Source organism: Dermacentor andersoni, chromosome 11 (assembly GCF_023375885.2).
Source record: "Dermacentor andersoni chromosome 11, qqDerAnde1_hic_scaffold, whole genome shotgun sequence".
NCBI classification, from domain to species: Eukaryota; Metazoa; Arthropoda; class Arachnida; order Ixodida; family Ixodidae; genus Dermacentor; species Dermacentor andersoni.
The window spans coordinates 49,976,559-49,992,695 of NC_092824.1; the positions used below are offsets into that span (position 1 = coordinate 49,976,559).

The window sequence follows — 16,137 nt, forward strand, 5'->3', positions numbered from 1 at the left end:
AATCATGTTGGAAATTTTTTTTTTCATCAATATATCGAGCCATAATTGCAACAATTTGCAATGTTTATTGCATGTGCTCGGAATCTTATTACCCTCTGCGTTTGGGAAAGTAAGACTGCTCCAAAACTTAGGCTAACGAAGGCGGACGAAGCTTAGTAAATAAAGCCTCAAGAACTTCTGAAGTCATAAGCACGAAGACGAGACCAGTCCGTGTGCAATACGACCCATCCTTCCCGCGGTATCGGAGCGATCGCAGCGACAGAGTACCCTCTAGTGGTTTTAGCAGGTAGCTAAGGGCGGCAGTACGCCCTTGTGTGTTTCCGCCACATCTTATCTGGACGGTTGAATTTACATTAAAGATGAAAATCGTGCCGTATAAGTAAACAGCGTTTCTAGAATGCCGAAACATGCTCACTGCTACCGCGAGAGGCTGCTTTTCGTAATCCTGAGAAAACGCTAACATGAAAGGCGACGCCGCCTGCCCGCATACTGACAGCACCTCCTCTCGCCTAGCTTTAAGATTTCCATCGACAACGGATGATTATGCAGCGCGCTCTAAACGCGATCCAAGGAATTTTACCTAAGAGACTTGCGATCTGCTATAAAGGGCCAAATACCACAAAAATGAAAACGTCGACGTCACTAAGTTTTCTTTCTTTTTTTCCATTCTGTGCCATCCTCAGGAAATTTGCACCAGCAAACTTGCACAAGCCCTCGTACCACTCCCAAGCCTGTGCATTACAACACACCGTCTTCTTATAATGCCTACGACTTGTATGCAGTTTCTGCCATTCTCTACTGCTGAATCAACGTTCTCCCTAATTGGGTACTATTTTCAACTCGCCAGTTTAACACCGAATGGCTCACTTAATATATATATATATATATATATATATATATATATATATATATATATATATATATTGCAGCACGCGCTCGGCGGCGCCTTATACATAAGGGCCGCTCTGCTATGCGCGCCAAGCGTTCCCTTTCGGGCAAGGTCGTCGCCAGCGCGCGCCGACAGCGGAGCGTTGTTCTACGCGCTCGGCCCGGGGCTATTTGCGGCCACGGCTCGGCGATAAACTTTTTCCCGCCGCGAAAGGCCCTGCACTCCATCACGCATCATCGAGCCGGCTAGGGGGACGGAGGCGGAGGGGAGCGACACTGCCCCCTCCCCCCTTGAACATACACCGCTACGTACCGCCACTGGGTCGGAATTTCTCGGTGGTCCGACACTGCACACGCCTGCGCTGGTGAAGCTCGCTGTACCTCGCCATTCTATTTACTTTTTTTTTCGTTGTTTTTGTTGTATTGGTGGAACTAATACAGGCGATTTTCACGAGAGTATCGCGGTGCGCGTACATAAGCAGCAAAGAGATGCGCAGTATACGAATGAGGCGGTTTCGTCGCCCCACATACGACGAAACCGTAAACGAAACAGTTCACGACCAACAGTAGCCCTATGAAACACCAGTAAGCAGATTATTAAAAATCAAGAAAGCCGCCTCGGATAGGTCCGGTATTGTACAGACTACGCAACTGGCCCAGATGCCTGCATTATGCAACGGTCAAATAGCTGAGAACCAACACACTGTCGTTACTTGACGTATTTCGCTCTGCTATGATACCTTTTGGCAATTTTTTTGAAAGAAAGAAAAAGGTTGGGGGGGGGGGGCGGAGTGCAACGCCCAAAACAAATATTGCGCTGAATCCGGAATACGTCCACACGCCCCGGACTGGCATCCTCGACAGGTAACAGCATGTAGTTTGTTTCCCACGCACCGCTCGCGCTGGCATTCGCCGAGCGCTGTCACGTGGTTCCCAAAGCAATAATGCAGCGCGGAGAAGCCGCCACTACGGCACAGACAAAACTGGCGAGGGCAGTGCTGCCGCCTCGCCGCAGTGTGGCGCTTTATTCGATGACGAACGTCAAGACGATTGTTTCCTAATTTTGTATTTTTTTTTCTTTTTTAAGTGTAAACTAGCATGATAGAAACATCTTATTCTTAACTCCCTCAGAGTTGCCGATTGGTATGTTTCGACAGATGCCCAAAGGTTTCTGCAACGGTCCAGTGCTGGGCCACGGGCAACCGGACATACCTAATCGTTCAGAAGAAATCGAACTAGCACAGCTCGTACGTGTTGCTTGTGATAAAAGTCGTCCGCGAGAATCCACGGTAGACAGCACGATCGTTGACGTCGCGATCGGCTTGGCTACTGCGATCGTGACGTGTGCTTTTCCCTCACAATCATGGTTTCGTTTGACGCGCACTTCTTGACTTCGTTCCTTGTCACTCTGTGGCCTCGGAGACCACACGGGGCAAAGGCGCGCCGTTGCGATTTCGGAGGCCACGGCAACCCTAGCCGCGTAAATTTCGTGCGCGTAGCGGAGCATGTGTATAAGCGAGGCGCGCCCTTTAACAGCTTCTCAGCATGAATAGTGCCGCCGAGTGCAGTTATTTGCACGACATGGAGAGTTTTAGGTTAGGCGACGCAGGCGGTTTGCGTACGCAACTAGGGGCCACGGCACTGCGCATGCGCGGACTCCTCCGTCAGGGTCTGCGCGTGCGCAGTACCGTCGCCCCTAGTTCTTGCGTACGCAAGCCCGCTTGCGTCCCCTAACCTAAATCTCTCCACTGACAAACACACTTTTTAAGACCGCAGTGGCTTTTTGGGCGACTTTGCTGTTGCCAAATTTGTCGCTGCTGTGTCAGGAACTTGTCTGAACCGCGATCCGAAGCGTTCCCGCCACCTTCAACGGGGTGGGCGTAAGACACGGCCTTGCCCTTCGCAATCGGGGATAACACTGACCTACCGAATGTGCGAAGTGCGAGGACAAACGGAAAATAACAGGTCTAGGTCGCATGAAGAAGAAAAATACGACTGAGTGGGCCAAACTCGTTTTTTACGTTTCCGAAAATCCAGTTCAGACCCACAGAAACAAAATAAGCACCGATAGCGTTTCGTTTCCTCGACTAGGCGACATCTATCGTCCGCTTCGTTCGCAGGCGTAGTCGCAGAATATATTATCCTGTTCCTCCACCCGCGTACCCCACAATGACCAAAGTATCTGCATTTGTGGTAAACGGTTTCAAGGCGTGGCTAGGACAATGGCCGAGTGCGAGAGCTGTCGCCGAAGGACAATGGACGCAGCAATGTCCACGGGCGTAACTAACCTGCTCCAAGACGCACGCTCCGCAACACACAGTCGATAATCGTAGAGCGACACGGAAGAATGCACGTACAAATAATTAGGTTCCGTAACGGACTCGTTACGGAACCGCTGGCGGTTACGGAGCCGCTGGCGGCCCATGCGAAACATGGGCACCACCGAAGGCGAGGACTTTCACACTTGGCGAAGCAGGTAGCACACAGCAACTTCCTATGTACTCAAGTGTGGTAACCACATTAACGCCGGCACGTTGGCTACATTGAAAGTATCCTCATCGAGAACACAAGTTTATTCACGCCGGACTTGACAGCTGGGTTACTTGGAAAAGCAGTCATAATAGTCATAATGACAAAAAAAAAAAAAAGAACTTGGGTAGGCTGTATCAGGGAAGCAGCCACAGTGGGGTACGTAAAGCAGTTTTGTGCGTGCTGCAGACAGCGTATAGGAACTCATGCAAGCGTGAAACGTTAGCGTCGCATTGCACACTTGTACTGCACGTACCCACTGCGGCATAGTGAGCTCTCCCAGACGTGACTGAGCCTGCTCTCGCATAAACAAATGTGCTACCAAGATACAGGCCTTTATGAACGCTGCGCACGCTAGGCTAAATTTCCCTCAGATTGCGTCATGCGTGGCACGACAATGGCAGACAAGTTGTCTAAACATATTACAGGTCCGCGAGGTCATCGCTGCTCTCATGCTTCCACAATTATATATTTTTTCCCCCTTTTCACTGCAATACATGTGGTGTTCAGTGAAAGCATCATGCTGTTCGGGTGAGGTAATATGCGACATCTACAGTCGCAATCAGGGGAAATTGGAACACACCATTTCGGATATCTTCAATATGCCTGCCCAGAAAGGCGAGAGCCCGCAGGGTGTCACTTGAGGCCACCATTTTAGTTAGACATTGTTTATTGGGCACAATTACTGTCACCTGAAAAGTCATTCGGTTTCTTACAATAACTACAAGAAGTAACTCTAGCGCCGCAATCGTTCATTGCCCATGGGAATGATGGTTAATGTACGGATTTGTGTAATTTTCGTGAACTGTTCCTGTGACATTGTGATGCTTTATCTTTCTCAATTTCCAAACACTCAGTTTTCTAAACACAGTAAGGCAATTAGCCTGAAATTCCGGGGTTTTACGTGCCAAAACAACAATCGGGTCATACAGCACGCCACGCCATAGTGGCGGAGGTCTGGATTACATCTGACAACCCGGATATCTTCAGCCTACGCCTAAATCATAGTACACGAGCGTTCTTGCATCTCACTCATCCAAATGTGAGCGTCATGGCCGGGATGAAGCCAGTGACTTGGAGCCTAGCAGCGCCCTGCCATAGCAACTAAGCTACAGCGGCAGGGATGGCGATCAGTCCCTGCATGCACGCATAACTAATGAATTGTTGTACTTGTAACGCAATATTTTTGCTGAATATTATTTGCAAAATCTCAAAGCCGTTTCAAACCAATAAGACGGAGTTAGGCAAATCCACGCACTGCCCATCCATTCCACACTGGCTGAACCATAATGCTTGCAGCTGCCACAGACACTACTAGCAGTTTTCTCAAATCATTTTTGCAGAAAACAATTTGAAAAGCAGCAGCAGCAAATGGTGAATGTTGAAGGATCAAATGGTGAATGGTGGCTTAGTGATTGCAACGCCAGAGTTCCCTGAATTTATTATTGTAGGAAACTCTATGGTATTTACGTCTGCCTACAAGAACTAACCCAGGGCCATCACTCACAGCTTTGGCGGAGGATGTGGAATTTACATATACGAGTGCGTGGTTTATAAAGTGTATACATCAAGTGGTTCTTGACACATCATCTGCCCTGTTACATGCATGTTTGCATCAATTTGCAAACAATCAACTTCTTTTTTTTTTGCGCATATATATACAGAGAGAGAGTAAGAAAAAAAGGAAGAAGGAAGGCCTAATCCACAAGAACCACAGTATGTGCTATATAAATTGGCCTTTGCAAGGCTTCTCCACTAGGCTAGCACACAACAATGCAGCCCGTGTCCAGATTAGCAGCTATTTTAACCATTATTTAGATATTGCTTGCAAAATATTTCTGCTGTCGGCGTCGAATGTTTACACACCACGGGATCTACAAAATTTCAGAACCTGCAAACAATTTGTGACTGCAACCAGTGAAACCACGTAACACTAACGACGCTCACATCCAACCAGTACAAGCTAAAAATACAAATAGTACCAGCATGAAGGACTAGTTGGTGACCTTCCCATGATGCTTGGGTGCGATGCGAAACCGGCAAATGCAACTTAACTAGCCCCATCAGTCCCGCTCCTAAGTCACATTTCTAGTTCTGCATCTCGTTTGCATTGTGCCCAGGCAACGAATACCAGACTAAGGAAATATTTACATTCTCTTCGGATCCCATACTATGTAAACACTTTCGCTGATGGCTCCACTGAAAGCGTAGCATGCCTTTTCCCCAAGCCACACAGAATTTGCAGTTTGCCAGACGTGCAAGAATCAAGAAAAGTTACTCACTCGTAATATGTCCTTGCTGACTTCACTGCAAAGGAAGGAGAGAAAAAGGAAAAAAAGATTAGTCAAGGACAAGCACAAGCCAAAGCCAATCAAATGTGCAGAGACGATAACGCAACAGATGGTGCGGGCAGAAAAGGAGAGGATTACGTCACGCAGGAGAAACTGGCAAAGGATCAGGGAGGTACCATGAAATGACGACTTGCAGGCGACAAAAGCACAAAACTTGCCCGAATCATGGCCCGCAAGCAAGAAAGATAAGAAGGTGCTCAAGCTGTTCCAGAAATATTTGCAGAACAGGCACAATGTCTAGAAATAACCACTAGAGCTCCCCAAAGCAGTTTTATCGAGGGTCAAGTTCAGGAGGGTTCCTTCAATCTCTTCATAACTTGGTTCTCCATCCAAGGTGGGGGAGGGGTTGTGCAGACGTAGTGAAGGAAGTACTGACATGGCATTTTCCTTTCTGTTTTATTGTTTTCGTAGCACGAAGGTCTTGGAGCTCGAAACCTGAAAGAAAGCACTAGCAAGCCTCAGAGCGTCCCAAATAATTCAATATTATAACTTATCTACAAACCAGCTTCACTTCACGGGAGGTATGTAAATGTGTCGTGACATATCGACGGATAATGTGTTGATGTGGGAGCAGAACAGTGACCTTTTAGCGCTTGTTCCAGCACGAACGGACGTCGAGTGACCAACGCAGCCTTCCATTTTTTTTAAAAACCAGCTCACTGTGATGTCACGGACTGTGACGGCATCTGCTTCGGACTTGTTATTTCTTTCATTGGTAAAGATAGACCGCATTGCATTCCAAGAAAGCTCCAGAGTAGAGTTTCAAGAACATTTAATGTGCTACAATGGGCCAAATGAATTTTAGGAAACATTTTGAGATACAATATGTCACGCTGGCATTCCAGTGCTTGAGTTTCAGCGTAACATATATAGTTGGCACTTATTAAATCAACTTTTCGTTCAATTTGAACGCACTGCAAGAAGTTGCGGTGAGAATCCCGACATTGCCATGGAAAAAAAAAAAGCTCATTTAGTTTGAACAAGAAAGCACGCCACGTCGATATTGTTGTTTCCCTGCCTCTGGATATGAGGGGGAACATCTGCAGGAAGAAGCCTCAAGAAAGAGAGAGACCTTTGCAAGTGGAGCCTGTTTCAACTGTTTCAGCATTGGGAGAGCCTTCTGTTTAATAATTTCCAGTAATTTAGTAAGAATGCCTCACCTTTATGCCACCTATATAGGAATCTGTTTTGACTTTGACAAAGAAATTTATTACTGGCCAGTCTTGCCATCTTTGGATCACTTTAGAGCAATGTGCTACGTTGCATCATGCTTCCCTCCTTCAACGAACAACACATGCTTATTATCTTTCATTACCACCATTTTTTTGGTGTACAACAAAAAAAAGCTTAGTAGTAATTTCTTATTTACGAGCTCCTGGGCTGACTGGATGTAAAGTTACAAATGGCATTGAGTGCATATATCGTAACTAGGTCTATTTTTATTGCCTAACAAACTCCACGCAAACTTCATACTGCAATTTGTCCAGAAATTAGGACATATTTAATGTTCAGAGGTCATTTTCTCAAATATTCATATTCAATTCTAAAGTTTTAGACTTCGAACACCCCCAAATTCTTTTCTTTATTTCTGTGCTCAAAGCTTTGGTGAGGGATGCATGCAGCGGCAGTTCATGTGCATGCAATGACAAAATTTTAATAACTAAAGCAACATCGGGTCCAAGGCACTGTGTAATGTGAACAGTAATGCACTTGTGCCCGCAAGTTCATCACTCAGTGCATTACACAATTTTTGAGTGCAGTGCTATAAAGTAACCTAAAGAAGCAAGAACATTTCACACTAACACAAGAACGTAGTGCCTTCTCTCTATGCATTATGCAGTGAATATACCCGCTACATGTCCACAAGATGGCAGAAGCTAAGAATGGCAAAAGTGCACAAAGATGGCAAGAATAACAAGAGTGTGCAATTCTCCCAATGCCTGTTGCACCAGCCAATCAGATCAGCCATCCACTTCCAAACCACAGAGTGCAGAACTATATTTTCCCCGCAAGCGAGCCACAGCCTGCTACAAAAAAGCACTCAGAGCAGCACTTATCAGCAACCACACAGACTGTTAGGAGAGCCTTATCACTGTCCTGCTCAAACGCAATAAGAGGACCTACATTCAGCCAAAGATAACCAGCTGTTTCCGCATTTCCATAAAATATCAGTAGTGCGTAGGTGAACAATATGAGAGATGAAGCATTTGTTATCCTAAGAACGGATCAAGCAAGAGTAGGATAACGAAACCTTTATCATGGCTTATCACCATACGAGTTTGATATTCAACCAAGGCACAGGTGGGCAAAATGAAAGGGCGATAACAATATTTGCTGTTGAGTAAGCCCACAGAAGCGTTTTCACAGGAACGAGGCTCATGAACGGCCAGCCAACATGTGCAATGTTTGTTGTTTTCAATCTCACATGCAATATCTCAGTTCTTATTCGTTTCAACCAGGCATTCTTTAAAAGTCGATCCACACAATGTACAAAAATAATAATCTGGGGTTTTAGGCATCAAATCGCTATCCAATTACGAGGCACACCATAGCGGGGGACTTCGGATTAACTTTGGACCCCTGGAGTTCTTAACGTGACCTAAATCTAACTGCACAAGCATTTTTTGCATTTCATCCCCATCAAAATGTAGCTGCCATTCTCAGGATCAAACCCACGACTCAGCAGCGAAATGCCATAGCCACCAAGCTATCACGGTGGATCCTACACAAATCAATATATAAGTTCTGATGTCCCAAAGCCACGCAAGCTATATAGGGACATTGTAGTGGGAGGCTTTGAATTAGTTTTAACCATACGAGCTCTAACATGCACCTAAACCTAAGAACAGAAGCAGTTTTGCATTCCTTCATCATCAGAATGTGGCTGCCTCAGCCGGGAATCAAAACCACAAAGTCACTAATTAGACGAAAAAAATGTGGACAGTGTTTTCAGACAGTTGTTGCCTTGAAAATTCCAAGCTATTCTTAGTGAAATTAACTACTACATAGGAAGCACAGCCTGACAATTACCACCACAAACTGATGGCCACAATTGCTAGGTTAGTCACAGCATATTTAGACAGGGTTCACAAAGTGGTCAGAAGCTCAGTGAATGAAAGAATGTAAAAACTGCATCGAGGAAAGTCGCACTGCTTAACACAGAGCCAGGGAAATAGCTGTTGTGGCGACTCTGCCCTACATTCACTTTAATATGCTCTTGGCAGCATTTTAAAGCGCCATCAAGTGTGTTCAGTGTATCGTTTTAAACGTGTCGGATGTATAATCATGAAACTAGACAGGAATAAAATCAACTGCAGGAGGAAGAAGCTGAAGTTTTTCAAATTTGTAGCTACTTCATGGAATGTGGCACAATTTTTTAGCCACCATAGAAATCATGGGCAGCATGCGAATTTAAGAAAACTTTTTTAAAGAATTTGACGTGATGAACTTAGTGAGAAAGCACATTGTGACTGCCTTTTGTTGGTTCTTAAGGATAAATTCTATTGTGTGGTATTCGTTTCTATTCTGGACAGTTAAGTGTTTACCTTTCATCACCGACCGTAATGTAACTTTCATTGAAAGGCAAGTAGAAATCGATGGTTGAACAGCCACCGTGAATACTCAAGGCAAGCTCTAGTGCCAAAGTTGCTAGATTAGGGCTGCACAACTCAAAACCTACAAGCCTAAACCAGCTTCTCTAGGAGCCACACAGGCCACAGCTCAGTGGGAAATGCTGCACCTCTTCCTTGCTAAAAAACAGTCTGTTTCGTGAAATTGCACTCATTGCTGTTCCCAGCAAGCCATGCAATGACAAGTTGGTCATGTAAGACGTCTGTAGTCAAAGTGAACATTTAGTCACAGATGCATAGAAGTGCTCCTGAACAGACGCCAGGTTCAATACATTGTCAGCGGTGTTTTCACACATGTTATAAAGTTCTTGTAAAACCAAAGAAGGGGACACTACTGGCGCACAATATTTAGCTCCCGTGAACACTGCAGGCCGCTGAGCTCTAGCCAGACTGTGCAGTTGCAGTCTTCCGGCGTTGCCACAAAATAGGTGGTCACTTTTGTCCTTCCTGAATAACTTGAAACCCTGCTAGAACTGTACCAAAATAAAAGGCCCTGTCCTGAAGATTCAGTGCTGTGTTTTTTTTCTCCACGTGAATGATACCTTTAAACTGTAAAACATTATTTGATACCAGAAATTTAGAATAGGCAATAAGCGCATGTAGTTACAATAGAATACGTATATTTTGAGTCGGGCTAGCCACATGCACAACCTGGCACAACTTCCTGGGCTCCAGCGTTTTGCAGATACAAGTAACCTTCACTGACACATAATGACGATTTGACGCTGTGTTAGCAAATATTTATGAATGTTAGAAAGTCAGGCGAACACATCAAAGCAATATCACCGATTCACAGGCACTGTTGCCTGTGCTTATTGGGTCGAAATATAATATGAAGGTCCGGGCTCAATTCTACTTTGGACACTGCATAAATAATCCGGTCTTTCTATAGGTATAACTTTATGAACTTTATCATGCTCCTTTTCTATTCGTTCCCAACAAATTGCCGAACTTCAGGCAGTGTGCGATGACCCAAATCTTTGTCCCTATCCCACAGTGGGCATGACAACCAGAAAGTGGCAATAAAACTTCCTGACACTTTCTCAGTGTCAAAGCAATGCTAAAAGTGGCAATGTTCTGTCCTCCAAACAAACGAGAATTCAACAAAGTTAGTAAATGTAGTAAAGAAATTGATAAGAACAAAAGCCACTGGGCAACAGAGACAACCAACCAAAGGAGTTTTAAGTCTCAAAGCCACAATTTTGCTACAAGGGATGCTGTACTTGGGGGTCCCAAATTAATTTTGGACTGCCTGTATTCCCAATAAAGCACATGCAAATAAATCACAGTACACAAATGTTTCCTGCCCCCATCAGAAATGGACAGCAGTGGCCAGGCTTTGCCCACAAGATCCCATGCTCAATAGCAGAATGCCATAGCCATAGAGCGACTGTGGCAGTTAAAGGGCTCCTCACTAGGCCCCATTGCCCATTATGGTTATACAGTGGGAAGTTGTAAAATGATCTGAAAAAAATCATTCTTCAAATCGACTCACTATTGGAGGGTACAGAATAAATTAACTGTCTTGCTACCATGCCACCAGCAGGCAAACGTCAGTGCTAATGGAGACACTCTCCTCCTTCATCTCGAACAGTGGTCGCAAGTGCTGTTCCTTCCCTGCCTTCTTCCATACCGGAGTCAAAGGACCATGTTATGTTCATGTGCCGAGCCCAGTCTATATCTCTTGCTGCGCGGCATGTTTACAGCAGTGGCGTTGCGCCCTCCACATTGGATGATGAACCAAGGTCGAGCGTCATGGTGAGTGACTTAGCTAGCAGTACATTTCACGTCACGGCATTCGTATGCGTTATGTTGACTCCCAGGCTGGGGGCGGAGCTCCCTCAAGAGGGAGGACGCAGCATGTAACACTTTGAAGACACAATCGTCAGCACGCGATACATATGCTGCGATTGTCAGTTTAAAATGGCCAAACATGGTGACGGACCTTTTAAGGAATGAGAAACTGCCCCCTGGACATGCACAAACTATCAAAGCAAGAGAGACTACGAATATCACACGTGAACGTAAAAATAATAAGAACACGATACACATTGCTATGCAGGCACGAAAGGATATACGCACTGTCGCATCAACAGACTAGATGAACAGGGTCAGCCAACCATGGCGGAGACAAAAGTCGGGAAATGGGGATGCAACAAGAGCCCATCGCAGACAGAGGCTGCCCAGCACTTGTAATGAGGCAAGCCACGAGAAGGCAATAATGGACATCCTATGGTAGTAGCGCTGACCCCACATTATGGCTTGTTTACTGTCTAGACACCCCTCACTGCATTCAGAACAGTGGACTAAGAGCCATACTGTGCAGCTTATATCACATCGTGGCTCATCAAGCTGGATATCTGTTTTTCCTTCCATTCATTGGAAGGCCCATTTGCCCCTTAATGAAATACCGCACTGCACAATAGCACAGACTTCATGTACATGTTACTGCCCTTTCTTGGGGATCACTGAATGGAATAACAGCCATGTAAACAAAACAAAGACAAGTCCCACTAAGAGTAACTACAATTAAATTTTGGTTTGGCTGAAATGCTTATAAATTCGTATACCCACGTGGTGTGCATTTTGGCCACTTAGTGCATCACTATGTGTGTGTAAGCAGCACAAGGACAAGACATAGCAAGAGCGACAGAACAAATTCATGTCCTGTCACTCTCGCTGTGTTCCGCTTATGCTGTTTATACCAGTGCGAAGTTGTGCAGTAGTGTTCACACTAAAGAAGCAATCTTGGCAACGCAGATTGGCTGGTTATCGTCCAAATTTGTATTAACAGCCTTGAAATACCACCTAAGGAAATGACATGGGCACCTGACGGAGAGCGTATATGATGCAAATCCCAGAACACGGCCTTTGGCGATATTCAGCGCATTGCAGAGTAATTACTGATTAAAATGGTGAACTAAGTAATGGCAGTAGTTGGTTCACACAAACAGGCAGCATAAGCAAACATTGCATTTCCCTGTATTGTATTAAGCTTTGGTCACTAAAATTTTTTCTTCCACAGGAGATGATCAACGAGACCAAGAAATCTAATGTACCTCGTTGTGTAAATGACAACCACATGAAGCCAACAGATAATGAAGTCAAGGAAAGCTCAGCGGAAGTTATTTGTAGCTCTTAATTGAAATGAAGTGATAAGGTAAATTGAAATTAAAGTGGACAAAAAAAAACGGCTTGCCACCGGTGGGAGCTGAACAGGAGGTTGTGGGTTTAGCTACCACAAGCGGTCAGTCTTTTTTTTTTTTTTTGCCATCTTTCATTTCCCTTTACCTGATCCCCTGTACATTCCAATTACAATTTTTCCTTGGCTTCATTATTGGTTTGCCCAACATGGTCGTGACTAACAAGAATCGAGCCCCTCGATTCCCTACTTGTGTAAAATGGCATACTATAAATTTTTCACCTTAGGCCGACATTCAGAAGGTCCGCTGAGTATCCTGTTAATGTCACAAACTCCATCCGTAGACCAAATTAATATTTCTTTATGCATTAGGTTGGTCAAAGTTTGGCTGCCTGCCTTACAGGTTTATCATGAGCTTATAGAGGCATGGAGCATTCAACAATTCGCAATGAATGACATGCTGACAGGCAGTTGCTGCAAAAATGGGAACATGGTGCTCTCCAATGTCATGCCCACACTGTTTCTCGCTGTTCCAGGTATTGTGTCCATTTTTGGCGAGCAGTAATGATGGTCTTTCTTTTTTAAATAAAACATTACCTTTGTGAGCCCTTCATGATGCACCCACTCACATTTAAAATTTTGCAGGGAGGCTGCTAAATATTTATACCACTTCAGGGTGTCTACCAAGTTGACCGTTCCAAATTCCCTGAGTGCCTTTGCAAAATTCCCTGAGTGACGCAGAACTTTTTTTTATGTCAAGAGGGGCTGAAACCACGTCGCCCGATGTTGTCACTCTCTAGTTAGCATATGAATTTTATTTTTGTAAATCGACTTAATTCAGTTTGAATACTAAGCAGCAGTGTTTATGTTATTCAAAAAGAGAACAGAAAGGAGGGGCTAGAATGCACAGCAAATAATATGTCGAAAAAAATTGCAAATCGAGTCGGACATCCTCAAATACAAATAAAAAGGAGATGCATACAGAAGCAAATATTTTTGAATATGAGCTATTTCTATCAACTGACAGCAAGCTCAGTGGTATGAGGCCCGAACTTTGTCACAATTGAGATTCTCTCCCAACAGCTCGTAAGTCAACCTCAACTGTCCTGACATACTCTCAGCCCGCATATGACGCCTCAGTGTTGTGTTTCACTGCTTTAAAGAGTTTTTGGTTTGGATGAGGGACACCTGCACCTCGGCATCAGCCAACACTTCTCTTTTTTTTTTTTTGAGCCCAAGCTCCTTCAAAACGGCAGCAGCACATTTCCTTTCCTGTTCATTCCTCAATATGTAGGTTCTTTCTGTTTTTGTCCTCCTTCGGTCACTCGTTCGCCCCCCATTTGAAGCATCTTGGTCAGTTGCACAGTCCAAGTCCGATTTTTTTAACTCCCTAGGGGCCGCGAAAACTCAGCCAGCTGGAAAAAAATAAATGCATGTCATTGACTGCCCTTAAGGGGCTCAAACTGCCACAGGCACATTCGAAAACACTCTGAAGGCCTGTCGGCAAACGTATTAGGCATATCGGTGCTCGTACTGTAACAGGAGATGCCGGATGCACGCGCGTATAATTAAGGAATACATACTGTGTCCCGTGGCAATAACCCCTTCCCACTCTTCTTATGCTTCACTGAAATACTTTTTCGTATGCTTCACCAAGTAACATTTCTGTAAAAAGACTTTCAGGAACCGGCATTTGGGATAGTTGGCAGGTATGCATGTAGCAAGTTAACCCCCTGTCAGAGCCCCATGCACAAGGCTTTCGTTGAAGCACTAAGCTGCACAATTAGTTTGTTCCTCCCCCATCACATGCTTAGCCAACATTTACACGCAAGTTCTTTTTATTGAACAGCACACACACACAAAGTGCGGTTCACTCGCTTTCCGTAACAAAGTGGCCAGTAGAACAGCTCCATAGGCAATACAAGAAAACTTGCTGTAGATGGGAGCTGAACTCACAAATAAAAAAAAAAATGAATTGTAAGATGATGCGTGCCAAACCACGACACGATTAAGAGGCCAGCCGTAGTGAGGGAGCCGGGAACAGGAAACCAGCCCCACTAAACCCTTGCATGAAAATGTGACTTTCACAGGCTCAGTGGCCTTTCAAGGCGCGACCATACATGTCTATGCTGCATTCTTTGAAACATCACCTATGCAAACTAGTCTTTACACACATTACGACACGACTGATAAGATTGGCACTGTATAGTGTGTGCAATTAGTTACATTGTTTTTTATGCGATAGCCTGCAATTCGCAGCCGCAAAGGCAGCCCTGAAATCTGCTTTCAATTTGAGCTGCAGCATACTGGTGGTGTAGCACTACAAGTGCTCTGAGCACAACAATGGCACTATTAGTCTTCCTGGGGGACACTGGCCTGAGCCAGGTGCTTAAGATGCTTGTTACCTTTTGCACTTGTTACTTGTACAGTTGCCCACAAAATTTGACGTACCAAGGAATCTGAGCAAAAGCTTAATATCTCAGCAGCCTCACAACAGAGGCTGGTGTTAGCACTTCCAGCCACTGCTAGTATTTGCAAACAACATAGTGATATCTGGTTTTACTGGCTGCTTGGAAATTCAACGTTTTACAAAATCCCGTGGTCCGCAAGCTTTTGCGGCTGACTGAACCTATATGTGTGTGTGTGTGCGTGTACTGTGTACGTAAGCTCTTGCTATATATTTTCATGTAGCTATTCCGCTGAAAGCATTGCAGATCAATAACATTTCAGGCCGAACCATTCATATGGTGGCGGATTAGCCAGCGAAGCTGTCCCGAGCAAGTATGGCCAATCTCCACGTCCAGAAACATTCTCTTGAATTTGGAATTTGCCCCGGTATAACTCAAAGGAGGTGGCAACTCGCGCTCCTGCGCTTGGACACAGACTCGAACAACCTAGCTTGACGCTTACAAGCAGCCTTCAGCGAGTGATCAGCAGCAGCTCGAGTGTCGACGCCGACGATTAGACTCTCGCATTTTCTCTCACTGGCATTCTATTGAGGCAAAGCCATTGGCCACATTCTCCGCTTTCGCACGGGCACGTTGTCGTTGGTTATAGTCGCGTGTCTGCTGCCAACGCCTCTCCTCGTACTCTGCTTGTTCTTCGGCCATGCGCACAATGTGTGGCCATTTATCCAGTTTTTTTGAAGTTACAACTGTTCCAATGGTCTACCTCTGCAATGCCCAATTCGGTTCTTACACACCTCGGCGCACATCCCCGTGTTTTCCCGCCACAACTGCTGCGGCGTTGTATTGAGGGCAGACGACAGCAGATGCAGCTGGCGGCAACGGCACAACCCACTCCGCAGGTGCGGCATGCAGTGAAATCACGTGTCCTTTCTTTTCCGCCGTACTCAGCGCTCGCACCATGATCCTTTTTGTTCACTTTACGGACGTTAGCCAGCCCAGATACCCCCTACGAGACCACGCATATGGCTCACTCATACAGGTCCATCAGGTAAACAGCTTCGCTGTAAAACTGCACTGCAAAGCACACGGAATGCGACTCCCATGACCACACTACTTGGGTAGTTACTGCAGCATTGCCTGTCAAGTATGAAACAGAGCATAGGAACATGCAAGTTCATGTTCACATGCAA

At 45.2% G+C, this 16,137-nt stretch overlaps 1 protein-coding gene across 8 annotated transcripts in view; it reads right to left on the reverse strand.

Annotated features, from left to right (window-relative positions):
* heph (polypyrimidine tract-binding protein 1 heph) overlaps positions 1-16,137 on the reverse strand; it is a 157,308-nt gene that overhangs the window by 137,670 nt on the left and 3,501 nt on the right. For 7 of the 8 annotated variants that reach the window (XM_050167797.3, XM_050167803.3, XM_050167801.3 and 4 more), the window contains exon 2: positions 5,700-5,724. The exons of the other annotated variant lie outside the window; for it this stretch is intronic. In XM_050167797.3, coding sequence (XP_050023754.1) covers positions 5,700-5,724 — 25 coding nt within the window. The remainder of the gene's footprint in view (positions 1-5,699; positions 5,725-16,137) is intronic. 8 annotated transcript variants of the gene reach the window in all.